Genomic DNA, 21,988 nt, shown 5'->3' with positions numbered 1-21,988 from the left:
CTTCTGTAGAGATGGATTTGTAGATTGTAGATACTACTTAACTTTGCTTATTATGTTTTTTTATTTTGGAATAAAATATTTAGGAATAAAATATTTTAAAATGTTTTTCTTTCTTCATCTATTGTGATTGATAGTTTTGCTGGGAATTCTGGTCTAGACTGATCTCTGTGGTCCTTAGAGTTTGTAGAACATCTATCCAGGCCCTCCTGGCTTTAGAGTCTCTATTGAGAAGTCAGATGTTATTCTAATGGATCTGACTTTGTATGTTACATTGTTTTTCCTTGTAGCTTTTAATATTCTTTCTTTGTTTCATACATTTAGTATTATGATAATTATGTGTCATGAAGCATTTCTTTTCTGGTTCTATTTGGTGTTCTGTTTACTTCTTGTACCTTGGTAGGCATCCCCTTCTTTAGGTTTGGGAAATTTTCTTCTATGATTTTGTTGAAAATATTTTCTGTGCCTTTGACCTGGGGATCTTCTCTTTCCATTATTATTATTATTATTATTATTATTATTATTATTATTCATAGATTTGGTCTTTTCATAGTGTCCCATATTTCTTAGATGTCTTGTGCCCGGATTTTTTTCAGACTTAATGTTTTCTTTGACTGAGATATCTATTTCTTCTATCTTTTCTTATGACTGAGATTCTGTCTTCCATGTCTTGTACTCTGTTGGTAAAGCTTACCTTTGAGGCTTTTGTTTGGAGTCATAAATTTGACTTTTCAGTTTTATGACAGTGCGGTTTTCTTTAGTGATTCTGTTTTTACTTTGATGTCTTGAACTATTTCCACTATTTCATTCACTGTTTGTGTGTGATTTCATGGTTTTAACTAAGGCATTTATTTATGTCATCTTGAAGGTTCTTGAACATATTCATAATTGTCATTTTGAAGTCCTTGTGCTTCAGCTATATTGCGTTTCTCAGGTCCTCTTACAGAAAGTTGACCGGGTTCTGGAGGAGGCCTATTGTCTTGGCTGCTAATGTTTGTTTTTTCATACTGCTGTTCAGGCATCTGGAGTTGGGATAACTAAGTTATCCTAGATGTTGTTATCTGGTCTTATTGTGGGGGGATGTGTGGCTCTTCTGTTCCATGGCTTCTGTTGCCCTCTCTGGATCTTAGGAATGTGTGTTGGCTGTGGTTGTCTGGTCGAGAGTGCTTCTGCAGGTCAGTGAGTGGCAGAGAGGAATAGAGGCGGGCTAGGAAGAAAGGCTGAGTGGGGACTTGGGAAGAACTAAGGGGATCTTGTCAAAGATGGGGTCCCCAAGAATTACATGTGTGGTGGTAGAGGGGATCTTGAAAGTAGGCTGCAGTGAAGTAATGTAGAGAGACAACAGTGAGGACCTAGGGTGACGCTGGATCTGAACCCATGGAGTCTCCAGTGAATGAAGCAGAGGTGGGAGGAGGGGCACCTCAAGCCGGTAGTTCCAGGGCTGAGCATGAGGATGGAAACATCAGAAAGAAGGACAGGATGGTGTGAACTGACTCCCCGAGTCACTGCCAAGTGTGGCCACTGGGGTTCCAGGTAGAAAGTGTTCCTTGGTAATGGGGCTGACACACAGGAATGGAGATGGGCTAAGAGGGAGGATTGAGAGGGTCCACTAGGTGGGGAAGCTGGGTCCCCCCACAAAGTTTGTCAGAAACCCCAGGAAATGGAGGTAGGGTGGGGAGAGGCACCTGAAAGCAGTTGCTGCAAGATTAGGAATGAGACTGGAGAGATTGTAAGGGGAGACCAGATGGAGAGTCATAATCCCCTGCCCGAGTCACTGCCAGGTGGGCCAGTGACCAGACATCCTAGGCAGAGAGTCAGCTGGCACAGAGGGCTGAGAAAATCCACCTCGTTCATATCGGAGAGACAAAACCTTGTCTATACAGCTTAAACTCCATATCCTATTAATTACGCCGTAGAGCAGAAAATAAAACATTAGATGATATCTATTTAAACATTCATTTTCTTGCTGATACATAGTATAACTACACATTAGTTAGTAATTATCTGAAGATAGGTAAGTACAATTTATATTGTAAATATGTACATACTGTTTTGTCATTTTCTTCCTTTTTCAGTTCAGTAATGGAAAATTTTCTGATCCCTTATTTTCCAAATTACATAAACGTCAAGATATTTTCAGTCCATCTCAGAGAACGGCAGACTTTGGAGCATCATATGAGAGAATAAGCAGGTGAGTAGGGCACAGAAGAGAAGATGATACGGAGAGCGGAACGCTAAGCCGTCACTTTGATTTGAAAAGGACATGAATATTTTTAGCTGAAGATATAATGCTGAAAATCAGTTATTATAAAATATGATTTCCACATATAATGTGCTTTATAACTTATGACATGTTCTATGATTATTCTCCCATTTATAATGATAGAAAACTTTTCTGACTTTAATGGTGTATGTTATTACAATAGATTATGTCTTTTAGTATAAAACATTAATTAGATGCTCATTGAGAAATCAGAGGGAATTATAATCTATGAACATATGACCCAAAACATGAATTTTTCTCTATTTAATACTAATAATTCTTTCTGTCTCTAACCTGAACACATGACCTAATGCTTAGAACTTAATATTTCTATTTAAATATTTAATAGGTAGTTAAAAGCAAAGTAGAATCAAAATTTTCAGGTTGAAGAAATAACTTAGCAGTTAAGAACACATGCTGGTTTTACAAGGATCCTGATTTGGTTCCCAGCACCGACATCAGGCAGCTAAAAGCCACCTGTAACTCCAGTTCCAAAGGTGCTGTGGGATGTTCTGTATGGCAAATGTGTTGCTAATTAGTCGATAAATAAAACACTGACTGGCCATTGGCTAGGCAGGAAGTGTAGGCGGGACAAGGAGGAGAATAAAGCTGGGAAGTGGAAGGCTGAGTCAGAGAGACACTGCCAGCCGCCATGATGAGAAACAGCTTGTGAAGATGCCGGTAAGCCACGAGCCATGTGGCAAGGTATAGATTTATAGAAATGGATTAATTTAAGCTGTAAGAACAGTTAGCAAGAAGCCTGCCATGGCCATACAGTTTGTAACCAATAGAAGTCTCTGTGTTTACTTGGTCGGGTCTGAGGCTGTGGAACTGGCAGGTGATAGAGATTTGTCCTGATTGTTGGCCAGGCAGGAAAACTCTAGCTACACAAAGGATTTGACACCGTTGGTTTCTGTAGACACCTACACTCAGCTGCACATATGGCACCCAATAACATAAATGAATATCCATAATTAAAAATAAAATATTAACAGTTTCTTGTTAACAGTCTTGTGTCTCTCCCAAAAACTTTTTTATACTTTCATTCTCTGAAATAGTCCAATCTCAAGTGAGTTTATAGTCAGCGGCAATAAAACAAAAGGTATTTTTGTTGTTACTATTCTTTGTCAGCTTTGATTGTTATGCATAAGCTAGATTTAACCCAGAATTTCTATTTTTGCCTAGGAAAAGAATTTATAGGTTACCCAGTTCACCTAATTAGCCTTCATCTGGGTTACCTTATTTTTTAAAAATCAATAACATCTTTATTTTTCTTCACTGAGAACTTTGTAACTATTTCAGTTGCTAAATTTGCTAATTTATAATTATTTAAAAAATATTTTTACATGAGATTACCTCCCTCAGTAGTCTTCAAAAATCTCTTTCTCTGTTTAACTAGACAGCAGCAACCCACAGTGGACACTAGGTTATTCGCTAGACTGTGCTGTAGATGACAGACTATTGAATAGCATGTTTTGTTTGCTAACAATAAATAAAACTATGCACTCAGTTTCACATTGGAATACAGAACCATGTATAAATTATTTTCATGCCTATTAATAGAAGAATATATGAGATAAATTTCCTTCCAAAGCATTGTTATTTGCTTAAATATTAAGTTTAAAATGCAGTTTGGGAAAATGCTAGTCATCCTCCAGTATCTTCTTTAAAGTTTTAAATTTAAGCTAGTGTTTGTAAATAAAAATGATCAAACCTTTCCTGCTAAATATGTTTCTATTTATTCCAAAGTTCAGAAACTGATGATTTCTTTACTAGAAGATCTGTGATTATGGGTGAAGATTGTGGAAGCCTCTGTCAAAGAAGACAGCCAGACTTTGCTACGGAAAAAACATCAGTGCAACAGATTTGGGGAAATAATGGGAAAGAATTCTCCAATTTTCTTGAAGATGTGAGCCAGCCTACCCAGAGACATCTGTCATACAATCACGACTCGGACACATTTGTCAGTCACAACATGATCCAATTATTGAGCAGAGATCAGCCAGGGAGAATGGCAGCCTTTCCTAAGTGTGGTTATGATGGTTTGAGTGGCACCTGTGTGGCTTCTTCTGATGGAAGCCACTCCACTCGTGGGGTCACTAGAGGGAATTGTACAGTTCCACAAGTAGCTCTTCCTAATCCTCCTCTGAATACAAGTTACTTAGGAACCTGTCAGTCAAAGAAGCCCTACCTGAAGGAGTCCAACAGTAGTGAAATACGTGAATTTAGATCTTTGGAGAAAGATTGTCACCCAACCAGATGTGGAAGAAAAGGTTGGTGTTGCACACTCAGTTTCTCTCTCTCTCTCTCTCTCTCTCTCTCTCTCTCTCTCTCTCTCTCTCTCTCTCTATATATATATATATATATATATATATATATATATATATATAACCATGTTTCATATATTTATACACATATAGCTGGCTTTCCATATCCAAATGTTCTATATTTTTAGATTCAACTAACTATATAGACTAAATCGAAGATGTCTTTGCTGAACCTGCACAGACTTTTTTTCTGACCATTATTCCCTAACCAGCAGAGCATATAGACTATTTAATAGCATCCTCAGAGTTGGCAAGATGGCTTGCTGCTGACCTGAGTTCAGTCCTGGCAGCCATGGCAGAAGGACACATACTGCATCTGAGAGTACACATACACACACAAATGAGTATTTTCATAAAGAGCATTCTTACTGTATCAGATATTCTAAGTCACCTGCAGGTGACAGAAAGAATTTGAGAGTATATGCATTATGTGAACAGATTTAGCTATTTTATGCAAGACACTGGCATGTCAAGGGATTTTGGTGTCTATGGGGAAAATGAGTAGAGGGGAAGGGTTTGGAACCAATTCCTATCAGAAACCAGGGGATGAATGTGCAGTACATTAATTTATATAATGTGCTGGGAGGTACATAAAGCCACATAATGTTTTATTGTATTATATCATGTACTACCAGTTTCCCTCTGCGTATCCTTCTGCTTTGAATTAAAAATGAAAATAAATGATGCTAACTTTAATTCAGTGTATGCTTTTATTTTTGAAGGAAATATTGAAAGTGATGACCAAGAGGAAGCGCTGTGGAGAAATACCTGGGAATACCCAGTATGCTCTATGTAAGTTTTGATTTAGATCTAGTATAATGCATGTATTCAAATGAACAAATAGAACATAAGATGTTATATGTTTGCTGGATGGTGAGCAAACTGGTCTCAAAGAAGCCGTGCCCTTTTATATATACATGTGTATATGTACATATATGTATATATAAAAACAATGAGTAAAAGCAACTTCTTAAGGCCATGATGTTCACATTTTCCAGCCTCCAAGACCTTGTCATCTGACCATTTAGTGTTGAATATCCACCATATATCTTCTAAATATCAGTTCCCTGATTAGCAGAAATAGAAGTATCCCATGGGTAGAATGCTTATTAGCGCAAACAGCATATTGCCTCTTTTGCAGTCCCCACAAGAATATTGCGTGTTTGGTATAGAATCAACAGGGAGCATGAGAATGCAGTGAGGCAGTATAAGCAAGACTAGCCCCATTATGTGACATCTGTGTTCTAGCATCCTCTGCGTGCTAACATTCACCTCCCACGGCCCCCTATATGACAGAATCGATATATTCAGAGTTGCTCTCCCCTGTATCTCATCATTGTTATGCTTTTTGTTACATGGAAATGATCATGCATCACCAGATCCAGCTTCCTACTGCTGATGGTGTAAAAAGTATTTTGAATCTTAGATTTTTTAATTGGGTCTTTTATTTCTTAAGACATGGTTTATTCCTTTGAGTTTTGAGGCTGCCTTGATGGCTCTTCTACAAAATTATCTATAATTATTGATAATGCAGGGAAACATTATTTTAGCTGATAGTTACTAAATAGTCCTGTTTTTCTTAGTAATAATCATAATTTAGTCAGATCTTTGATTTTAAATTTACTTATACTTTTATTGTGAAAGAATATTCTATATTCTTATGGAAATCATTAAAGTATCTATTGATAAAAAGAATTCATACATGCCGTTTTTATGGAATTGGTATTTATTAAAACTTAGGCACATAATGTATTTCTAAAATTGAGAAATGAAATTCTTGGTTCTTCAATCATCTTTAAATTCAGCTTTTAAAGGTGACTTAGGACGTATGGCACTATGTTTCAAAAGAGCAAAAACAAAATGGGAAAAGGACCTGATTCTCAATCTTGAGTGAAGATCTAAATTACCTGGAGTGATTATGTCACAATATAGATGTTTCCAGGCTGGGGATTTGGCTCATTGTGATTTGGTGCCCAAACACTAGGACCTGAGTTTGATTCCAGAGCTAGGTACATTGATGAGCACTGCTAATTCCAACACTGGGATGGGGGATGGGGGATGGGGGATGGGGGGAAGGAGGATCCCTGGGGCCTGTTGACAGCTAGCTTTCCCTACTGATCAAACCCCAGATCTCCATGAGACACCCTGAGGAACAGCAGCTGAGGTTGAACTCTGGCATCTACATGTGCACATACATTTGTGCACACATATTTGTGCTTACACACCAATATGCACGTGCATAGAAAATATAGATGTTTAACTTACATATTAAAATAAATGATCAGTTTGGTATGGTACTTGTCAATTCATATTTTTAAAAAGCTTCTTACATAATTCTGATTTGAACCCAAAATTTAGAATAGTAATTGTCAGAGGAAATATGCTTTAATACTTTTTTTTAATAATCCCTAGGGGTGATATTCCTTTGAAAGAATTACATCATAAGCAGTCATGTGATTTTGACCATAATGAGGTAAAGCTCATTGTTGCATTGTCTTTTCAATTAATTCAGTTTGTGGTGTCCTATTTTAGTATTTAGTTTACCTTGATTTAAGATTGTATTTTATTCATGTTTATTTTCATGTAAACTCATATTCTGTTATATTAGAGAAGTTATGGCTTAGAGTTAGAAAATATAATGTTCTTTGAGACAAATTAGATACATTAAAAATAGTTCTTATTGCACTGTAAGATTTTGTTGAAGAAAAAAATGCTTTGTGTTTTACTGTTCTCTTGATGAGTACAACTGAGTCAGGAACTGAACTACTGGCTTATGTAATTTGATACTCTTAACTATATAGTTTTTCCTTAATAACTGTGCTGGCTAATTTTATGTCAGCTTGACATAAACTGGAGTCATCTGAAAGGAGGGAACCTCGATTGAGAAAATGCCTCTATAACATCTGACTGTAGGGCATTATCTTATTTAGTGATTGATGAGGTCATCTTGGTGGGGCTTGGAAGACAATGTTGCTGAGAACAATGTAGACTATGGGGACTTCAGGGAGAAATATCAGCAACTGGGCTAGAGACCATTACTTGTGATATTGGGCAAAGAATGTAGCTGCCTTTGCCCAAGTCCTAAGAATCAGCCCAAGAATGGCTAAAGTGAAAGGTAATGAACTAAAGTTTTGGTGGAGGGGATTTCTAGATAGCCTAATGATGACTCTGTCACGTTGTTATTAGCAATAACTCTTATGCAGATCTACATTGAAAAAGAACAAGTAGAACAAAAAGAAATACAAAATGTACAGTTTGAAGAGAAAAAGAGCACAGGAAATTTAATATTAGAGCCTAGGCTTGTGCTGCAAGAGATGACATTACAGAATGGAATAAAAGCAGGAGTGTCCCAGGGCAAGACTGAATCCAGCTGAGCTTCCACCTTGTAAAAAGGAAAGGCCTGAAGGAGTTTCTGTTCCTAAAGTCAACAACAAAGGAAAGCTCATGCAAATGTGATTCGAGGGGTCCAGGATCCATCCTAAGTAGGCAATTGAATTTGGCAGTGTTATCTGTCTGGTTCTGGCTTTGGAGTCACAAAGGCTACACCAATAAAGGGGCTTGGAATCTTCCTCCATGGTTAAGGAGAGATGTGGAGGCCAGGCAGCATGTGGCAGGGCAGACCCGACATGAAGGCCTGAGAGATAATTACGTGAAGCTGGGAAAGTGAAGCCTGGATTACACTGGAGACACAGATGTTGGAAATGCCAGAGCCATGAGACATGTGCCAAGAAGAGCTGCACACAGGAGTGGCAGCTGCTCAGGAAAGAGGTGTGCTGCAGTCAGTAAGGCCGGAAGGGTGGAGTCATCTCGGCCCTTGACATCAGTTGTGGACCTATAGGATTTGGAGTTTGCCCTGCTTGGTTTGGTCCAATATTCCCTTAGTCTCCCTTTCCTCCCTTTTGCAATAGTAATGGGTATTCTGTGCCATTGTATATTTGAAGTATGTAATTTGCTTTTTTTATTTTTACAAGGGATTACAATTAAGAGAATGCCTTGAGTCTCAGAAGAGACTTTGTGCTTTTAAATAGTGTTGAGACTCTGAAAGACTATGGGGACTTTTGAAGTTGGACTAAATGCATTTTGTATTTTATGGCCACAAGCCTATGGGAAGCAGGGAGTGGAATGTAGTGGTTTGAATGAGAATTGCCCCTATAGGTTCATAGATTTGAATACTTGGGCCACAGTTGGTGGAACAGTTTGGGGAGGATTAGGAAGTATGTCCTTGTTGGAAGAGGTGTGTCACTAGGGACAGGCTCATGCCATTCCCAGTTAGCTCTCTTTCTCTCTGTGTCATGGTTGTGTCTCAAGATGTAAGTTCTCAGCTGTTCCTATTGCCATGCCTTTATTCCACTATCTCTAACCCTCTGAAACTGTAAGGCATGAAATTAAATGCTGTCTTCTCTAAGTTTTCTTGGTCATGGTGTTTATTACAGCAATAGAAAAGACAGCCATCTTTTATGAGCAGCTTTGGTATGGACATTGGAGTGCATACATGCCTTTGTAGCCATGTACATATTGGGTTGCTGTATACAATCCCAGAGATGGGTTGCATGGTGTGATTCAACCACTTCTTTTCTTCTTAGAGCTTATGTGTGTCAAGAGTTGAATAGGAAAGTATTTTTAAATGATAAAATGGTTAGGGAAGAGGTGCTGCTCCTGTGTTACCTCAAGACCTCACACTGGAGGGGGCTTTTGTTTTGGGTGGTTCTTAGGTTTGCAGTATACACTGAGTAGAGCATGCTTGAGATTTTACTGGTCTTGGACTGGAAATAGTGTACATTACTTCTGCTCATGGCTATAAATGAAATTGTCTACAATATCTATACTGTCTACATCAAGTTCAAGACATGCTTAGAAATGTAAACTGGCTTTACATTCAAGAGGAAAGGGAGGTGACTAGACAATATCTCCTTCACTCATCTATAGCCCTATGTTCCTCCAAAAGACATAGGGAGCACTTCTTTCAGTCCATGTTGACTGTCATTTATCTGTCATATAGTAAGTCATACCATCTGTCATAAGTTGTCATATAGCGGCTATAAAGGGAGCCTTTTTTTCAGTTCATGTAGACTGGCATATGGTCTGTCAGCTCTAAAGGGCACTTCAGACACTCAGCAGGGACACCTGAAGCCACATTCCTCCATCAGATTTTACAAAAATCCAGAGCAGAACAACAAAACAAACCCAGTTGTTTAACCTTTTTAAGTTCCTAGAAATAAGGAAACACTCTGCATTTTAAAAATAAGAAAGGAAACAAATTCATAATTCATTAATCATGTAGAAAGTAATGAAATTACAACCAACTGTATGTTCTAGAGATAATTTATAATTCTAACCTTTTTTTTTTTAAAGGAAAAGTGGTAACTTATATCCCACCTTAAAAAAAAAACAAAAAAGTATAGAATACTACATTCCCAAGTACTTTAATATTTTGCATTTTTTAACTCTATGCACCATGGCACCGTGAAGCCTTTCTTTTCGTTAATAGTACATTTCTTAGCAATTGTCTACTCTGCTCTCGATGTTTCTAAGCCAATTGGAATTTAAATTTAGTTGGATAGTTTTTTCTTTGTGAAATTGTCTTTATTGAATCAAAGTAATATAAAGCAGACGTATTATAAAATGAGCTGGTGGTATTGGTTGGATGGATATATGTGAGGAGTATTATGAATAATGCTTTGGATTGTTAAAATTTTGATTCTTTTCTTTAGATCCAGATGGAAGGAAGAAGAATGTGTCCTCTAAAAGAAAGGTCAATGTCTACTGAGAAAATCTGTGAGTGTAACTATCTGGTAACTTTATTATTTTAGAAAAGAAAGAAGTAGAAATTAAATTTTAAAGGTTTTAAAGATTTTACCAGCAAGCATATATTTAATAGATATTTTAGAATAGACTACAGTACAGTTGATTCCTTAAAATAGCGTTTTTCTTTTACAAAATAGTCATGATGAACACTTATAATATAAATGTACAGTTTCAGTTTTGTACTCAACTGTAGTTTGAGACAATAGGAACTGTACTTGAGAAAATGTCCCCTGTTGCATTTCCTACCATGGTCCCTAGAGGTCATTAGTGTCTTGGATTTTTTTTGTTTTTGTTTTTTCCACCAGGTATTATTATGTTTTGAGGTTCATCCATTTCATTTTTAAAATTTTTTTTTAAATTTTATAATTATTTTGAACAAATCATTTATACCTTAGTTACTTCTTCTACCTCATGGATTCTTGGGTTTTTACCTCTTGAACATTTGGTTATATTCACTTTGCTTTTTCTTTATATATATCCTAGATCATTTTGTCTGAACTTGTTCTCCATCTGTGAAATTCTCTTTGTGTAGTCTTATCTGTGAGGATTCCCTCTGTGCTATGTGATTTATTGGTTCTTTTATTTTCAAATTTTCTATTTTTTTTTAAATTTCCATTTCCTAAATGAAGTTTTCCTCCGTTTTTATAATTTTGCCTCCATATTACTGATTATTTCATCTACTTTGGTAATTTTCCTTCTTTCCTAGTCTGAGGTTGTTTGCTTACTTCATTTATTTAGTGTGAGTTCTGGGGAGTTGTCTTCACTTGGCTTTACATTGCCCACTGCTGTTTAGGGGGAGTTGGCTGCAGTAAATCTGCAGGGGTATGACGGCAGTACAGTGTGAGCTTGTAATAGAAACCTGTGCACTGCCCATTGCCCCTGAAATTCAGAGACAGGTGCACGAGAGTAGCATGTGGGAAAAATTTAGTTTAGAGTCTTTTAGAGCAAAGAGGTTTTTTGTTTTGTTTTGTTTTTTGAGGAAATAATGGGGAAAGGAGAAAGAAGAGAATAAAGTAAGAATGAGAAGGTAAGTGTAAGGGTAAAATGTATGCCAAGTAGGTGTAGAGAAAGAATGGCAGAGCAGTCTTTCCTGGGAGATACAAGTTAAAACACAACAAAGGAACAAAGGACAGAAATGTAAATGCTAAAAAGATGAAATTTCAGAAGTGCTATGACCCGCATGACTCTAGGGACTGTCCTAACTGGTCAGTGAGAATGAAGAAATGACTGACGGATATACAGAAAAGCTGGGGTTGGTGCACTGTACACTCCGATGGAGTACATACCAACAGTAACCTGGACACCAGAGTTGCTTTTATACATCTGAATCAAGGAGGCAGGTCTGTCCAATTTTAGTAGAAGGTCTCTGTGGGGAGCAGTCTCAGGCTCTAGACATCAGGAGGAAGATATTCTGTATACACTGCCAGTACTGCACACAGACCAGGAGAAGGCTTGCCATGTCCATGGGTCTGAGGCACTGGAGTCCTGACATGGCTGTGCTTATGCCAACCACATGTATTTCCTTGGGACTTCATCCATTCCTTACAGATTCACTCAGGAGTTCTGTGCATTATTCCGATGGCCATGACACAGGTGAACACACGCTGGCAGGCCTTCCACACCTGCTCAGAACCTCAGCCCAGAGAGTTACATTTGTGTGCAGGTGCGTAGGTTATCAGAGATAAGGCCACACCTTCGTTTCTGTCATCACACCCTTCATATGCTGTTATGGGTAAGGTCCCTGGAACAGACAGGCTTCTTCCTTCTGGTGTCTGTGCTTACAGCACCTGTGGACTTGCTGAACCTTAGGAGGAGAAAGCCTTGAGTACACTGTTCAGAATCATATCAAGCCTTCACTTTCCTTCAGTTTTCTTTTTCATCAGAAATTACCGCCCTCATCAGAAATTTCAGTGAGCTTGGCACATTTTATAAAGTGCTGTTCGTTATGTTAGTGGAACTTAGATGTGTCTACTTTGCGTGTGAGTGGTACCCTCCTGCATGAATGGGAGTTTTATTTCAGATCTAGAGTCTTCACAGAGCAGCCAGTCTGCCAGCTACTCTCCACGGCCAACAGAGAGCACTTTCAGCTCAAGTTCTGACTTGGTAAGCCCCTCCTTTCGAGATTGTTAATATATGCTGAATTAATTTAAAATTGTTTTTTTCTCTTTTTACATTGAGAAGAGTTGAGCCAATAGTGGAAATAAAAGTTACATAAACAAAAATGATTTTGTGAAAGTTAAAAAATTTTTTAAATGTAAAAATGTCAGAAATGTTAACCGAAGTAAAACCAGTGTTTGAACATTAGTGATATATGTTTACAGAGATAATGAATATATTCTTATAAAAGCTTCTTATCAGGATATATAAATATATACACACTTACAAGAATATATTCATTATCTCTGTAAACATTTATCACTAATGCTCAAAGACTCTCCTGACTATATTGGCAAAGTTTGTTAGTCACTTTCCTCTGTGTCCTGTAGGATGTCTGGCAGTTTCTTCTGTGAAGCAGAAACTCTGAAGGACCATCCCACCTTTTGGCAAAGTGCAGTAGTCCCTTTCCTGTGGGTCCAGTTTATAACAACATACTGTCAATCAGTCTAGGCAAGAGCAGCTTCTTGCCCAAATGGCTAGGCTTGCCACATTGAAAGCAAACTTCATAAGGAGTTTCTTCAGTGCCCACATATCTGAAGTAAATTGGTGATGCCAGGAGCAGATGTGTCTCATTGTTATGAAAAGCCCTAAGTTAACAAAACATTTTAAATGCCATATTCTATAGGTCTTTGAAAGGTTTGGAAACCATCTATCTATCTAAAATATATCTCTATATGATCTGGAAAGCATACCTAACATATCTATAATTTTTATTGTTATAAATTACTAACCACTAACCTATGTTTCCTGATTATCCTATATAGTTTATAACAATAGCTTTAAAAAACTAGAACTTCACCCTACATTTCCAAATGAACTGCATAGGCACAATACCTCAAACAAAAATAGAAACATACATACAATTTGTTGTAACAAAAATAACCTTAATTTTTATCAATATACAAAAATCCTTTAAACAAGAGTAGAAACATATATACAGTGTATTATAGCAAAAATTACCTTAATTTTATATCAATATACAGAATTCCTTTAAACAAGAGTAGAAACATATATATGGTATAATAAAAATATCTTTAAATTTGTATCAATATACCAAAATCCATGCCAATGCAAAATATCTGAGACTAATAGTTGTCTTTTTATCCTATATTCCGCTAAAATATAATAGACATGCATAACTTACCAAACAACCAAAGACCACCCACACCTGCCAACTCTTGGGAATGTGGATGTCATTTTCTCCAAACCGCTTCCTGTTGTCTGTAGGCAAAGGGCATCTTTTTCAGAGGTTCCTGAGAAAATTTGAGATAATGGCTAAGTCCTGGGAAGACCAGCTATAACCTTTGTTGATATCACCTGTACAAGGTTCAGGAAGTCTCCCTTGATCAAACCTCATCCATATTATTCCTGAAGGAATCCACAACCTTTCGTCTCCTGTGGGAACAAAACTAGCATTTTTATTTCCATTTGATAAATATATTTTTGGCTTCTTTTTTAAAGTTAAGATAACCTTAAAGTATCGAGGTTGGTTCAATTTAGCAGTCCAGCTCACAATCCCATGTCTCTCAGTAGCTATTGTTTGTCAGCATTCAAAAAAAAAAATTAAAATCAACACAACACTACATAAGATACAGACTCTCTGTGTATTTCCCATCTTATGTGGTTTTTTCTTTTATATTACTTTTATTTTCCCCTTAAAGACTTTATTTTTTTTAACTATTTCTGTGACTGTCTATACCCATTTTCCTTTCTTTCTTTATCCTATGCACAATGTAAAACACACTGGAGTCTGTTTAGAGGTTTTTTCCGTCTGGACTTCTCTTACTGTGTTATCTTTTAGCTTTTTTTGACTGTGTGAGCAAACTTTAGACTGCTAAGCTACACCTGGATCCTTCATACAGCTCTCTTGGCTGGCTCTGCTTGCTTCCTGGTTCCTGAGAGCCAAGCCTAAAGCTTGCATCCTGGTTAGAAGTTCATCTTACCAGGAACTGCATTCAACCTTCCTAGAGCTCTAGAATGCTGACGCTTGTGCTGTAGCAGGCATTTTTACTTAGCTTTTTTTATGTTATGTACTGGCTGCTCAAGGGGCCACCAGCACACAGAAACACTTAAAGCAGCTGTATCCTTTTTTTTTCAAGCTTTCTCAGGCATTATGGAAATTTGAGCACCACATTGGTAAGCCACAATGTTGTTGGATCTTCTTTTACTCTGGCCCCATGTTGGGTTCCAAAATGATGTTGTTTTGTGGCTCTTTACACTTTGGGGGCCCCACCACCCAGGTCCCAAATAAATTTCATGGATGCTTATTTTTACTTATAAATGCCTGGCCTTAGCTTGATTTGTTCTTAGTCAGCTTTCCTTAAATTATCTCATCTATCTTTAGCCTTGGGGCTTTTATCTTTCAGTATTCTCGTATACTTTTTTATACTTCTTACTCTGTGTCTGGCTGTGTAGCTGGGTGGCTGGCCTCTGAAGTCCTCCTCCTTCCTCTCTCATTTCTTCTCCCTCTTCTCCCATATTTCTCCTTCTATATATTTTCTCTGCCTGCCAGCCCTGCCTATCCTTTCTCCTGCCTTGCTATTGGCCATTCAGCTCTTTATTAGACCATCAGGTGTTTTAGTCAGGCACAGTAACACAGATTCACAGAGTTAAACAAATGCAATATAAACAAAAGTAACACATTTTAAAATAATATTCCCCAACCGAACCCTATTCTATGCTTCCACTAGTTTGTTCTTGAATGACTGTGGTTGCTTCTCAAAAGATCTTAGTATTTCATTTTTGCCCCAACTTCTTCTCTGTTCATGACTTTCTAAGAACACAAATTTAATCATGTTAATCTTATTCAGTGTGTTCCTGCTTTACTAACCCATCTAAACTCTTTACAGCATCTCCTGACTCCGTGAAAACTGGCTTCTGACTGCATTGAGTATTCTCCCTTCCTTGTCATGATTTACACATACTGGGTTTCCAGTTTCTTCTCTGCTTTGGTTTTATGAGGTCCCATCTGACAGTTGTTGGTCCTAGTTCCTGCGCTAACGGAGTCCTAATCAGACAGTCCTTTCCTACACCTGTACTCGCAGAGCAGTGCCTGCTTTCCTCACCGTCTCCTGAGGTCTTTGGCCCATTCTTTTATAGATTTTGCTTCTTGAGTCTCATCTTAGTTGTGTTTCAAGCCTCAGTATTTTTTCGGTGAGTTCTTCAATGGCTCCCCAGTCTAAATGGGGCCTCATGGCTACATTTGCAAAGTGCTTCATTCTTTTTCTTCGTAATACTTTCTCATTTTTTCCAGGTGTGTGATTATTTGATGAATTTCATTTTTACCTATGTAATACATGTCTAAGAAAGCAGCAGCTGTGCTCTTCCATCTGAGTGCAGATGTCATTCATGTTTAATAGGTGGGATGCACACGACTCTCCAGTTTGTGCTTAATTAACTTCAGTGAACTTCTTGGGCTCCTTTTGCTTCCCAGTGTCAGTCAGATAAAGTCTAGATCTAATTTTAGTTTTTTTGTCATTCAAACTTTCTCTGCTTCCCAGCTTGAATAGTCAATATGTATTTTCTTTTTCTTCACCATGGGAGTAACTGAAATGCTAATTTCACACATTCATGGCATGTATTCTACTACTGAGCTACAATTCTAGCAAACAATACATTTTAATTACAATATCCATATGGTATTTTCATAAATTTATTTATAATGTTGAGAAATGGAAGTCAGCAAAGTTTGTCCCTGTATGTAACAGTTGTAGTATTTATTGTAACCACTCAATTTATAGTAATCTGATACCTTTGTTTTCTCCTTAAGTGTCTTTTGTGGGATGAATTAATAACAGTTATGTAACTGACTGTTTCACTTAAGGAGCCAATGAATGAACGAGGGTATACTTATTAGCTGCTCCCTGGGAACATGTTACTTCTCTGCTCCTTTTAAGTAGTTAAGAGTGCTGTGGGATAATGAGGCCTGTGACTGCACACTGACAAGACAAGGTAGTTCTCTTCTGCATTTTTATTGCAGTGACAATTGTTAGTATTGCTATTTTAAACTCATAGCTTTCTGGGAGCCGTGGGAGAGTCTTTGGCTAATCTTTGATATTATATCTGCTTTGATTTGTAACTTATCAAGCAAGCTTTCTTCAGTTTTCAGAAACTTCCTATCCTGTGAATTTAAAGACTATTTTGAAAAGGCCATTTTTCAATTTACCATAGATTCCTTTCATTTCTTTCAGCTATCTGAAGATGAAGATCAGATACAGCAGCAAATTGAAGATTCAAATAAGAAAGCCACAGAAACAACTGATAACTTAGAAAAGGTGGAAGATCACTTAGGTGACATAATTGTGAAAGACAATGTCAAAATTCATAATCACAATGATAATGTTCACCAGTCTTCAGTGAAAAATGATGCTGATCAATGTCCAGAGTCTCAGTGCAATTCAGAGCACGTGTCACAAAACCAAACCAATAATGACTGTGTGCTTCAGGCTGGGAGATGTGACATAGGGGTGCAGACAGAGAAAGAGCTGGTTATGGAGAAAACAGCAGAGGCCGCCGTACAGTGTACCATCCTTTGCCAATGCTCATGTCAAAGTTGGCCCGCCGTTCCTGTAGAAGAGGAGCCTTCCCTTCAGGAGGCTGGCAGCTGCAGTGAAGATATTATGGCAGATACCACTGGAGGGCAGGAGACCCAGATAGATAACTCACTCTAAAATCTCCATTTAGAATGCAGGGTTTCATTTAAGCTTGGAAGGCAATAGGAAATGTTTAATCTTCATTAACATAAGTAATGAGTAAATGAGGCTGAGCATAAAGGGGAGTTTCTAAGTTCTATTGTTTCTATGCAAATGTAATATTTCTGTTTTTAATATTTTATGTAGGCATTTCATTAATAGCCTTATTTGTAGAAATTTGCATATATATGCTGCCATTTTCAACATATATGTTGCCATTCTCATGTTTACTCATCTTTATTTGGATTAAAAATATGCACAACTTCTTTATTTCTGTTGATAGTCATTCTAAATCTTGATAAGTCAAATTGTCCAACAAATGTTCTCTTTAAAAATGTTAGCCATGCCAGCCAGGGTGGTCTTCAGCCTTCACTCTCTCTCCTCCAAACCCAACCCCTGTCCGTGCCACAGCGCTTACAGACCACCAGCTGCAGCTTCCCCGTCCTCCGTGCCCTCATCTCCACAAGACCACACAGATCTCCAGCCTTTCTCACCACGCCATCCTCTTGTCTCAGCTTCTTTAGGCACTCCCTTTTGGAACCAAAGGCCACACAGGCCAGGGAAGCGGGGAGATGATCTTCAGATCTTCACTCTCCTTCCCTTGCTCTAAATCCAGTCCACAGACTCATCCCCGGCCTCTGCAGCAGACTGTCAGCTGTGGGTGCTCCTCTCTCTTGGCCCCCATTTCCAGGAGACTGAGCAGATCCTAGTGGCACAATCTGCTTTCCTCCTTCCGGTGGACCTCCTCAGCCCCTACCTGCAAGCCAGTCTCCCACCCTAAGTGTCAGTTTCCAATACTGAGAAACACATTCTAACTGGACTCCTCCCAGCAATGGCCACATTTATCAGGATCTCAGAAGCATTCCCTACAACCCACAGCCACTATACTTTACTAAGAACCAGAAGGAGCAACAGGAACTAAGGAGAAAAATACCCAACCAAGAAAGACAAGACCAGATATCAGCACCTAGAATTACAGCCACCCCAAACCCAGATGCCTAGACACCAGCATAAAAACACAACCAATAAGAGCCAGGGCAACATGTCTCCACTAGAGCCCAGCAACCCCACTGCAGTAGGCCCTGAGAAATAATCTTGCAGGACTTTCAAGATCAACCTTATGTACTAAGAAGACCCATCTCAGTAATGCAAAGATGATCTTGGTGGCCCATTTTTGAACTCTCTGTGGGCTCCACTGAGCTATGGAGAACAGGGCAGCAGGCACGCTTGTCTCAGAGTTCAGAGACTTCTCATCCATGGCCTTTCCTAGTCCTTTGCCCAGAAGTTCTTTTTGGAAAGCAGTATCTTAAGCTTTGTAAAAATTTGTTGTGTTTACCTCAGCTGAAGTTTTCAAATTATGTTTTACAGCATCAAGGAAGCTTTTCAGCTTTCCAGTCTGGCAATAGAAGCAGCTTAGCAGTTACATTCTGCCTTTAAAAATCACAAGCTGAACTCAATGAACATCAGTAGCTCTTGTGTATATGAGGTACGGTCATAGGAAAACCAACTAGAGTGCTATCCCGATACAGAGAATCACAGTGTACTGGATCAGAAACCTCTGAAGGAAGCAGTGCCTGAGTGTGCACTTCTATGCTGTAATTGGACAAGGATCTTTGTGTGGAAAACCCTCCAGGACCCCATTTTAATGAGGACCCTCCTCTGATCTCCAGGAATTTTGAGTTTTGCTTCTACATAGTATACTAGCTATGAGGTAAGAACTGGCAATGCTGATATTTTGAATTATGACAGAGCATTCTCTTTAACGTAGCCCACTGTCAGGAGAAACTGTTTACAAGAGCCTAACTGTCACCAACCTCAGCCTTCAACTGTCCACATCAGGGGCGGGAAATACACAGTCCAGCCCTATCATCTACCAGTCCCATGTAAAGGGGGAAAAAGGCAAAGATCACCTGTGAGCACCATCAAGTCCTGGTCCAGCAGCACACACACACTAGAAGACCGAGACCTAATCATATACCCCTTATACCATTTCATTAGTTTCTTTTACCTGGTGTATCATGTTTGGTAAACAAAGTAAAACAAGACACCCCCCCCCCCAGACAAACCTTAGAAGGCATTAGACATGTTGGCTAATAAAATTAATAAAATATATTATCTATATAACATATATAGTATCTATATAACAATAAGTGCTATAATCCCAGTACTCTAAGAGTAAAGGCACACAGCCTACAGTTTGGAGGTAGCCTGAGATACTTGGTAAAATGCTGTTTCAACAAAGCAAGGTCCAGAGACATGTACCAGGCTCTTTCTTTTTGGGCCACCAACCAGTTCCCAAATCATGACACAGAAACTTATTATTAGTTTTGAATGCTCAGCCTAGCTTAGGCTCCTTTCTGGTTAGCTCTTTTCACTTAAATTAACCTGTTTCTCTTTATCTACCTTTTGCCTCAAGGCTTATTACCTTTCCTCCTTCTGTATATCTTACTATCACTGCTTCTATATATCTGCCTGACGGCGTCTGCCTCACTTCTTGCCCTGGAAATGTCCCTTGTTATCTCCTTCTCCTCCTTCTCCTCCTTCTCCTCCTTCTCCTCCTTCTCCTCCTTCTCCTCCTTCTCCTCCTCCTCCTCCTCCCATTCTTCCCTTTCTTCTTTTCCCTCTGGAGCCTAGATTTCTCCTATTTCTTCTCTCTACCCGCCAGCCCCACCTATCCTTTCTCCTGCCTAGCGTCATTCTGCTTTTTATTAGACGAATCAGGTGCCTTGGATAGGCAAGGTGAAACAGGCACAGCACAGCTTTACATAATTAAACACACATCCTTATATCATTAAACAAATGCAGCATAAACAAAAGTAACACACCTTTATACAGTTAAAGTAATATTCCACAGCAAAAACAAATGTAATCATCTTTGCCTAGTTAAAATAATATTCCACAACAGAGACACTTATCTATCATGCATTAGACCTTGGATTCAATACACAGGACCCTCTCTTACCAAAATACATTTTATTTATTTAAATTAGATGTTAATATAGACATATGACATACTAAAAGGCAAGCAACAAGAACAAAATAGTTTCAAGTTAGAGTCAGAGCAGGCATCAGAACTGGACTCCAATAAGTTAAAGACGTCGGAATGACAAAGTTCAGCATTTAAAATGTGTTGTTATTATAGTATGCAAAGAGCTGTGGAGGAAAGAGTAGACATACTGATAGTGGTTAGTGCATAAGCAGAGCTGGCAATTCTCAGAGTGTCTTAAACGACACCCTTTAAACTACCCACAGAATGAAGACGGCTTTGGTGGACACAACAGCAGATTGGACACAGGTCGTCTAAGACTCTCTGAGCTCGAGACTTCCATACAAAACAGAAAATGAAAAAGGATTGAGGAAAACAGGACAGAATATCTGGGAGTTGTGGAACAGGTACTTAAGGTTTAATGTATCAATAATGAGAAGCCCATAAGAAGAATCAAGAAAGAACAGAAGAAATATTTGAAGGAATAATGACTTGGAATTTCCTAATGTCCTAAAGCAAGCCATCAATCCAGAGAACAGCTGGTGGGATAAACACAAAACAAACACAACCCCTCCCCACATTCCAGTATATCATATTTTAACTAGCACAAACAGAGCCAAAGGAAAAGTCGTCTAATTATATTGGAACAAAGTCTTCATCGAAAACCTTAAAAGCCTACAAAAAATGGAGGGAATTTTAGTTGGTTAAAAAAAGCATCAACATAAAATTCTGTATTTGTGAGATGCTGCCTTTCAAAACAGAAGGAGAAATATTTTCTCAAACAGAAAACATCGGGAACTCTATTGTGAGTCTCCTTGCCATGCCCACACAGTTAACAGAGAGTCTTATATAAAAAGAAAATTACATAGATCAGAAACTCAGAAGTATAAAAAGAAAGCCGAAGCCAGTTATATGGAGTGCAGTTATACATGTTGTTTGTTTTTTGGCTCTTTAGTTGGGGGAGGCCTGCCACCCAGCTCCCAAATAAATCACACATGGAGGCTTATTCTTAATTATGAATACCTGGCCTTAGCTTGGTTTAGTTTCTTGCCAGCTTTCCTTAACTTATCCCATCTATCTTTTGCCTCTGGGTTTTTCCTTTTCTCGCACTTATCTTCTCTGTGGCTTGCTGTGTAGCTGGGTGGCTGGCCCCTAGAGTCCTCCTCCTCCTCTGGCTCCTCCATCTTAGCTCTTTCCTCCCAGTTTTCTCCTTCTATATATCCTCTCTGCCTGCCAGCCCCACCTATCCTTTCTCCTGCTTTGCTCTTGGCTGTTCAGTTCTTTATTAGACCATCAGGTGTTTTAGACAGGCACAGTAACACAGCTTCACAGAGTTAAACAAATACAGCATAAACAAAAGTAACACACCTAAAAATAATATTCTACTACATATACATCTTCATTTTGCTTTTCTAGACTTTTCTCACAATTTTTTTCCAAATAATGATACCTGGCTGGAAAGATGGCTCAATGGTTAATAACACTTGTTATTCTTACGGAGGACTCAGATTTGATTACCAGTGCCCACAAAGCAGCTCAGTCCAGGGAATCCCACAGAGGGGACCGGAGACATGGCTCTGTAGTTCAGAGCACTTTCTAATCTTCCACAGGACCTGCATTCAGATTCAGCACTCCCACTGAGCAGCTCACAAACACCTGGGACTCCAGCTCCACAGGGACCCAGTGCCACCTTCTGACCTTTGCAGGCACCTGCACTCACATGTGCATGCCCACACGCAGACACAGACATATAATTAAAAAA

At 38.6% G+C, this 21,988-nt stretch overlaps 1 protein-coding gene across 1 annotated transcript in view; it reads left to right on the top strand.

Annotated features, from left to right (window-relative positions):
* The window catches only part of C20H12orf40 (chromosome 20 C12orf40 homolog), a 53,473-nt gene extending 35,979 nt beyond the window's left edge, over nt 1–17,494 (top strand). The window contains exons 7-13 of the mRNA XM_059246995.1: nt 2,073–2,188; nt 4,010–4,533; nt 5,310–5,379; nt 7,000–7,060; nt 10,299–10,362; nt 12,413–12,495; nt 16,740–17,494. Coding sequence (XP_059102978.1) covers nt 2,073–2,188; nt 4,010–4,533; nt 5,310–5,379; nt 7,000–7,060; nt 10,299–10,362; nt 12,413–12,495; nt 16,740–17,219 — 1,398 coding nt within the window. The 3' untranslated portion in view covers nt 17,220–17,494. The remainder of the gene's footprint in view (nt 1–2,072; nt 2,189–4,009; nt 4,534–5,309; nt 5,380–6,999; nt 7,061–10,298; nt 10,363–12,412; nt 12,496–16,739) is intronic.
* Nucleotides 17,495–21,988: the final 4,494 nt, after the last annotated feature.

This window comes from Peromyscus eremicus, chromosome 20 (assembly GCF_949786415.1).
Source record: "Peromyscus eremicus chromosome 20, PerEre_H2_v1, whole genome shotgun sequence".
NCBI lineage: Eukaryota > Metazoa > Chordata > Mammalia > Rodentia > Cricetidae > Peromyscus > Peromyscus eremicus.
Note: the sequence above shows the minus strand (reverse complement) of the source record. Positions and strands in the feature narration are given on the sequence as shown.